The sequence below is a fragment of the Phocoena phocoena genome, chromosome 3 (assembly GCF_963924675.1).
Source record: "Phocoena phocoena chromosome 3, mPhoPho1.1, whole genome shotgun sequence".
In the NCBI taxonomy this organism is placed as follows: domain Eukaryota; kingdom Metazoa; phylum Chordata; class Mammalia; order Artiodactyla; family Phocoenidae; genus Phocoena; species Phocoena phocoena.
The window spans coordinates 64546006-64554630 of record NC_089221.1 but is presented as its reverse complement, the minus strand read 5'-3'; the positions used below and the strand labels follow the sequence as shown (position 1 = coordinate 64554630).

General features: G+C 39.4%; 1 protein-coding gene across 1 annotated transcript in view; it reads right to left on the bottom strand.

Annotated features, from left to right (window-relative positions):
- Positions 1–2622: 2622 nt before the first annotated feature.
- MSH3 (mutS homolog 3) overlaps positions 2623–8625 on the bottom strand; it is a 183074-nt gene continuing 177071 nt past the window's right edge. The window contains exons 23-24 of the mRNA XM_065874063.1: positions 5683–5854; positions 2623–3373 (exon numbers count right to left, since the gene is read on the bottom strand). Coding sequence (XP_065730135.1) covers positions 3265–3373; positions 5683–5854 — 281 coding nt within the window. The 3' untranslated portion in view covers positions 2623–3264. The remainder of the gene's footprint in view (positions 3374–5682; positions 5855–8625) is intronic.

Below are 8625 nucleotides of genomic sequence, written 5' to 3'. Positions count from 1 at the left end.
GAAACGAAGAGTCATTTCGTTGGATTTCTAATATGAAAGGGTTTGGTTTTTCTTTTCTATTTCAACAAATATTTATTGGGGTTCTACAGTATGCCATGCTTTGTCTAAATGATAGATTAAGCAGAGGAGAGAGACCAAATGACTGTCAATCCAATGAACAATACTGTTTAGTCACTTGTAATCTATGAGACTAGTGGTTCACAAACCAGTCTGCACTTTAGAATTATTGGGGGGGAGCTCTAAAAAAAATCTTGTGGGGGCTTCCCTGGTGGCGCAGTGGTTGAGAATCTGCCTGCCAATGCAGGGGACACTGGTTCGAGCCTTGGTCTGGGAAGATCCCACATGCCGCTGAGCAACTAGGCCCGTGAGCCACAATTACTGAGCCTGCGCGTCTGGAGTCTGTGCTCCTCCGCAACAAGAGAGGCCGCAATAGTGAGAGGCCCCGTGCACCGCGATGAAGAGTGGTCCCCACTTGCCGCAACTAGAGAAAGCCCTCGCACAGAAATGAAGACCCAACACAGCCATAAATAAATAAATAAAATTAAAACAAAAAATCTTGTGGCTTGCCACATAAAAATCTGTACATAAATGTTCACAGAACTATTCATAATAGCCCAAAAATGGAAAGAGACCAAATGTGTATCAGCTGATGAACAGATAAACAAAATGTGGTATATACATATAACGGAATAGTTTTCAGTAATGAAAAAGAATGAAGTACTGCTACCTGCTACAACATGGATGAACCTTGAAAACAGTAAGCTAAATGAAAGAAGCCAGACACCAAAGACCACATATTGTATAATTCCATTCATATGAAATGTCCAAAATACCAAATCTAATAGAGACAGAAAGCAGGTTAGTGACTGTCTAGGACTGGGGATTTGGGGGAGGAATGGAGAGTAACTGCTAATAAGAACAGATTTTAGGGTGATAAAAACGTTATAAAACTGACTACAATCATCAGAGAAATGCAAATAAAACCACAATGAGATATCAGCTCACACCCCTTTGGATGGCTATTATCAAAAAGACAAGCAGTAACAAGTGTTGGTGAATGTGTGGAGAAAAGGAAACCCTTGTACCCTGTTGGTGAGACTGTAAATTGGTACAGCCATTATGGAAAACAGTATGGAGGTTGCTCAAGAAATAAAAAATAGAACTACCATATCATCCAGCAATCCCACTTCCAGGTATATAACTAAAAGAAATCAAATCAGGATCTCAAAGACATCATATCCAATGTTAGAATTGCAGCACTCCTTAAGTGTGATACCTCGAGTACATACCCAATCAATGGCATCTTTCCTGCCAATCTCCATGGCACGTGTGCAATCTTCATGTCTAGGACTCTGACACAACTTTCCCTTCAACACCTCAGCACCCTGGCTGGGAAGGAGCCTCACTTAGAATTGCAGTTTGGCAATGCTGATCTTCTTCCAAACTTGGAGCAGGCCTGACCTCCTGCAAATTGGCTGGTTGGCTGATATCTGCTTTATGTTAGAGAATCTACCTTGCAATATTCCACATTGTCACTTGCCAGACACTGTGGACCGTCACTGCCTGGACACACTGCTCCTGAAACTCTTACCTGCTTGAAGGTTGACACTGGCCTGGGCAAGCCAGAGATAGCCCCAACTATCCACTTGGATATGACCTGTGATTGCTGGTCCCTGCAGCTCCCTCAGGCATGAGCGTGACATTCCCGGATTCATCTCCTTTTTCTGCTGGCCTGCCAGTAAGGTTACAGCACTACCTCTGTTAATATAAAACATTTATGGTCTTATTGGAACATTGCTTAAAAAGTGTTATTTTTAAAATTTAAAGAGTAAATCCCAACTAATTCTATTTGGAGATACGTTTGAGAATTTCACTGTATGTTAATATTTCTGGAAGGATGGAGGAATCAGACTACATCATATTCTAACTCCATAAAGGTAGGGAATCACAGGGCTACAGCGTGAGTGACCCAAAAGTATAGCAACCAACCGCTCGTCATCAACTTGGGGAGACTTAATTGACTGTGTCCAGGGCTCACTGTTAGGGCCATTGTAAGAAATGATCTAAAGGGACCTTCCCTGGCGGTCCAGTGGTTAAGACTCCACACTTCCACTGCAAGGGGCGCAGGTTCCATCCCTGGTCGGGGAACTAAGATCCCGCAAGCTGCACAATGCAGCTAAAAAAAAAAAAATGAAAGAATCTAAAGAAGAAATTAGAAATGTGGCCATCAAGTGAAGGCATTTCACTGAGTAGGAATGAAAACCGAGTGAGAAACAGGATGGAAAGCCTTTGTGCAAGATCATATATTTAGAAACAAAAAGAATAGATATGAGAAGCCAGGTTGTAAGTGCTATAAAAAGCTCAGGGACAAAGCTGAGCGCTGTCACCCTAAACATGCAGGGAGGGAGCATTGTTATGAATCAACATAGCTATAAGGTTCAATACCGGGAAGACCATACATTTGCTATATCAATTAGTAGAAAGGTCCAAAATGGGAAAGCTCAGTTCTGTGTACTTGGAAGGAGCGGCAACCTTGTTTCCACAATTAAACCTAAAAAGTAACAAATGTCCCAAATAGTTGAGAACCCCCAAATTCAACATGAAAAAAATCATATATTATAGCAAGTATTCATCAAATGTTTATTACTTGAATGAATGACAAATAATTTAATCCAACAATCTTCAAATTACTTAAAACTATGACAATATTTAGCTTTTCAAATTTCATATGACCTTACTCTTTCTGTGCTCTAGTTTCTAAAAGCCTGATAATTCCTTCTATTTCTCTTCCAAAATTCTTATGCTTACAGTGAATAAACTGGCGGCATTATAAAATTATTTTAGTTCGAATGAAAATGTATATTCCTGCAAGACATTTCAACCAGTTGCAAATTATCTGAACTGAAACAAATAAAATTATGCATTAAATTTTTATATCACTCTAAAAGTTCATGAACTATATATTCTACCACTCCAGGTTTTACTTAGAAGTTTCTGATTTTATTTGAATCTTACCGTCCATGAGATTTTCTAATGACATGATAGAAATCTTAATATTCAAAAGTGTTTATACTTTTAAAAGGATGGCAGGAACCTGAAACAGACTTTCTACACAAAAGGCCTCCCTGTTTCTAACAGGAATATACCACGGTCAGGTTTTATGCTCAGGTCACACAAAGATGGGCTGTTACTAGAGAGTTGTTTTATACAGTTGGTATTTTTAATTCTCTATTTTTTGGTTCCAAAACGTAGTCTTCATTTTCATCAGGAAGAGAAGTCTGTTATTTCTTCCAGTTTGAACTCATCCATCCACTTTTGCAAATCATTTGCATCATTTATCGTCCATAACTTCGCAAAACACTTCAGCCTTTTCCTGGAGAGAAAATAAAATACTATTTCTTTTATAAATGAAATTGTTAGAGGCCAGTACATCTCATGGAAAGCTATGAAAAGCCTGTAACATTAGACTCACAGGCAAGGTAATTGGGAAGCTGTGGTTGGGAAGCTATGTCAGGAAGCATCAGCCTTCCTGAGAAACAAGTTTTTCAGTGCTGCTATTATAATCAAGAGACCAAAGTTGTTGATCAGCTCTCTGACTCCGGGGAGGGGAGAGCCCAGCTTCCTCCCTCTTCTAACTCAGCCAGAGGCTATGTGTGCTCACAGGATGAAAAGTAAAATTGATTTAATAATATAATGCAGGCTATGGAAAGAGTAAAATGCCAACATAACAGAGACCTACTTAGGGTCTGAAGAGGGAGTATATGAGTTCCAATCACTGCTCCAGCACCAACTAGCTGCGTGACCCTGGTTTCCTGGTCAGCTTCCTACCCCCACCTGGCCTCATTTTCCCCGACTATAACATGGGGATGACAGCAGTACCTATCTCACAAGGCTGTCGTAAGCAATAAGAACAGTAACTGGCACAGTGTCTAGGCTGCTGCAAAGGACTGACTGCCCAGACTTGCTGGTGCACACAGCAAGCATTCAATAAATATTAGCTATTACCAAACCCACATGAATGCACTGGATTCAGTTTGCTTTCTTTGATCTCACCAATGGAATCGATGTGACAGGCACTTTTAGTGAAAAGGAAAAACAATAAATGCAGTGTATCCTGATAAATCATCAGATTCCATCCCAATGCAACCTCTTTCTATAATTCTGTCTTTTTAAGATAACTTTCTAGATTTCAAAATGTCAGATACTAGTCGGAAGGGTTAAAATATTTATAAATAACCTGTGAATTTCACTGCTCTTGCTTTATAGGCTATATAGCAGCAACATGTATAAACTCTCATATTTTATCACCATCGTGCTTATGTATCTTTTGTAGTAAAGTTTTATTCTAGTTTCTTTAGGGAAAAAGAAAAATAAGAAGACAACAAGAGAGGATTTAAATCAGCCCAAAGAACTACGGGCTAAGCTTATTTTAAAACTCTCACAAATGATTACTTTTCTCTCTAGAAAAATTTTATGTTAATCTATTATGTTACAAATAACTAGAAATAAGCGGTCACTGATTACAACATTTGTTTCTAACTTGGCATTGAGGAAAGGATGCAGAAGAGAAAGTCAACAGAGGAAACGACATGTCTTTTATAGTATTCCAGCACTTTGGACCTGGTTCACCACCATTTACCACTGCAAAGTGTGGAGTGCAAGGCAGAACCACAGAGGCAGGAAGAGGAGAAAGAGAAGCTGGTTGCACGACTGTACGTCAGTATACAAGTTGGCAAGTGCTTAACTAACATTAGGTGTTAATATCTCAATATTTAAATAGGGGATGATTTCCAGAACTAAAACATATTCTTACGGTATAGTGGTCAGCCAAGATGTTCTATTGGACCAACAGCCTGTTCACTCCTGGCCATATGGTTATGGACCAGGGCAATCATGTCCTGCCCCAGGCCGATCAGACTCTCCAAGCAGAGGAGTGGGGTAGGAGGTAGGTGAGGAGCTTAGGTTGTTTTATAATATAATCTTATATTTGGGGAAAAAAGGCTATAATTTATTATTTATTAGTATGATATTTTCCTAGGAATATCTTCCTTCCAAAGTATGTCTCAAGTTTATATGAAGATTAGTATATATACTGACTATATACTTGCTGGCTATCCAGGGTAAAAAGTGAGTGCATTCACAAAAGCGTTCCTAGATGATGGAGAAGTCGGTTAGAATGAAAACTTTGTCACAAACAAATCCACAAAGTAAGTGACGTGTGGATACTGACTCTAACCACCTAGTTATGTGATATTATTATTTTCATTCCTGTCCTGACAGAATTCTTCATCTCTGAAGGCAACTACTGCATATCTGAATGCAATAGATGAATAAAAGAAGTACTCTAAACATTTTATATATTGAGGTTTCCATTAGTAATTTTTTGCATAAACGAATATTTTAGGCAACGAATGTGTTGGTACATATTAAGGAGTTAATTCTTTAGAAAAATGATTAAAAGAACCAATTTATCAACTTAATAAAGACCTGACTAGAGAGGCATGAGTGAATTCACGTGAGCTTTGGTAAGAGCTGTTTTCATTTTATCGTAATTAAATGTTTCACAATACTTGAAGAGACACTTGAAGGAAGTTCTGATGTTCATTTACAGGACAATCCTCTTCCTGGGACAACCTGGAAGATTTCATTATAAATCAAAAAATGCAGCACAATCATTCTGACCTTTTCATATTTACTAATCCTTCCAGCTCTTTTGATTTGCTAGCTGCTTTCTTTAAAATTTCTCCAGGAACATCTGCTAGTTTAGCCACATTGAGTCCATAACTCCTTGCTGCAACTCCTCTGGTTATTTGATAAAGAAAAGTGACAAAATCAGGAACCTGGTCTTCTTCACCTAAAAAATAGAGTTAAAAAAGAGAGAGAGAGAAAGAAAACCGTGCTTGAAAGTTGAAAGAAATTAGAGGATTAAAGACAACATACAAATTCTTATAACTTTATTCAATTAAAATTTATAATCTGAAAAAGAAATCCACTGTTCCTAATCCCTTGTTAGCTCCTTTTATCAATACTACATATCTAGAAAAGGGTAAATACTGCTTTGAAAATGCTTTTGCATTTAGAATCTATCTTTTAGCTCAGTTAAAATGGTTTTTAACAATTACTCATTGTAAGCTAAGAAGTATTTAGTTTTAGGCTGTTTGCTGAAAAATTTCCACTGACCTTCTATATCAAAAAAAGAGTGATTCTGATACATGGTATCAGATCAATTTCTCCTTTAAAAATAGATTTTTTGTATTTATTGTATCAAATACAATTTCTCCTTTAAAAATAGATTAAAAAAAAAAAGTGTTTTCCAGTGGAAGAATATATGCACCAGTCTTGTAATACACTCTGTAAAGTAACATATATAAAAGATGTTTCTAAGAGTGCTAGAAACAAAACCACAAAAACAGATAAGGAAATATTACATGTTGTACAGTTTAAATAACAAGACCGAGAAATTCTGGCTTATTAAACATCCTAGTTAACTAAGAGCTATACATATTGAAGTGGATGCTGTCTGGTACCACCCAAATCCCACTCAGGACTGAAGGGTTTACTGCCCCAACTGTCAGGAAGGCTGTTAAGCCTGCAACGCTCAGCTGTGTGCTCTCTTTGGGAACGTCCTCAGCTGAAGAGAACTGCTTCACCCAAGGTCGCGTCCCATCTTGGGAAACCTGCGTCCAGTGACTGGTTGCTATGGGGGTTTGTAGGCAGCCTCTAAGATGGCCACCAAAGTTCCCTGCCTCCTAGTGTTCAAGCCCTTGTGTCACTCCCTCTCCTTGAGTGTGGGCCGGTTCAAAGGACTTGCTTCTAATGAATAGAATATGACAAAAATTATGGCATGTCACTTTTGAGATTACATCATGAAAGACTGTGGCCTGTCTTGGGCACTCTCACTTTCTTTCTGGCTTGTTTGCGCTGAGGGAAGCCAGTGGTCATATTGTGGGCTGCCCTATGGAGGTCCCATGGAAAGAAACTGATGTCTCTGGCCAACAAGTCAGTGAGGGCCTGGAAGCCTACCAACAGCCACGTGAGTGAACTTGGAAGTGGCTATTCTGAGGTCTGCCAACAGCATGTGAGTGGGCTGGGAAGTGGATTGCCCCAGTCAAACCCTGAAGCGACTGCTGCCCTGGCCGATACCATGATGTAGCCTGTGAGAGACTGTGAGGCAGAGGTGTTCAGCTGAGCTGCCCCTGGATTCCTGCTCCACAGAAATTATGAGATAATAAATATTTGCTGTGCTAAGCTGCTATGTTTTGGGGGGTAATTTATTATGCAACAGTAGATAACTAATAAAAGGTATAAGGCCTGGCTCTCTCACCCGAAGTTGAGGTAACTCTGAAGGACCAACCCTCGTCAGAGCTCTCTGCAGGGTGGGCTGAAGCCTTATAACTGTAACCCAGCGTTGATCGTGAGAGCACTCCCCAATAAACTCTGGCATGTAAACCTCAGAATCTGCTTCCTGGGGAACCAGTCTACCACACAGTACATATACATGAAGTTAAAACTTCTAAAGAATTGGGATATAATGAAGTACAATAATACAAAGACAAGACTGTGAAGGGATTCAGAACAAGCCTCCCCAAGATGTGTCACTCTGGCATGCAGAGTGTCTGAGGCTGAAGACAGGGGAGGCCCCGCAAGCTCAGGAAAGGCTTTTTAGCTCCCCCTTCAACGGCCTGAAAGAATTTAGATGGAGGTAGGGGGGGCCCTGGCTCAAAGACAGACTGTTACCACAGATAACGTTTATCTGAATGACCTATGTATAGGGCAAGACAAACATCTAATTGCCAAATACCTGTTTTTCTTATTTCCCTGTGAATCACCGCCCTCCCCTTTGATGCCCAGTCTCCTATCCCATTCCTTAGCTCACGATGGCACAGAAGCCTCAACTGCTGACTTGCCCCCATATTCTTATGAGGCCCCCGTAGATACATAATTAAATTTGGTTTTCTCCTGTTAATCTGTCTTATGTTAATTTGATTATTAGACCAGCCAAAGAACCAAGAAGGGTAGAGAACAAATTCTTCCCCAACGGCTGCATACAGTTTAATCTTTGATAAACCTAAAGCAGCTCGGGATTACGCAGCTTTTATTACAAAATTCAATATAATTGCACGGTATTGCAAAAATGTCCAAGATGAACCAGATTCACAATGACTTCTGAGACCCTAGTATACTTATTATAAGTTTATCAGGAGCTTTTCTCATATATTATTTCATTGGATAAATGTGTATGCTTTATTCTTTTATCCAGCTAAAAGCTAAAAAGCCAAGACTGAACACAACAGAGAAAAAGGATAATGGAATTTTCTTTAATCTCCTCTAAGAATTCAGCAACAGACAAATAATACCTTTCTAAGAGTGGGTGCTAGAGGTGGGAGGTGAAAAGAATGCTGACACTCTCAGGAATACATAGACTAAAACTCACATTACAAAGCACTAAGAATACCTTTTGCCTCCAAATAAAACTTAAGGAACACAAAGAACAGGTGACAAAGTGGGTGGGAAAAGACTAGGAAAGAAGCATGTAGAAACCAGTACCGGCTAACCTGGATAGTTTTTTGTTACCCTTCAATGCTCACAAGACCCAAACTGAAGTGAACAGCAGTGGGGTATCAA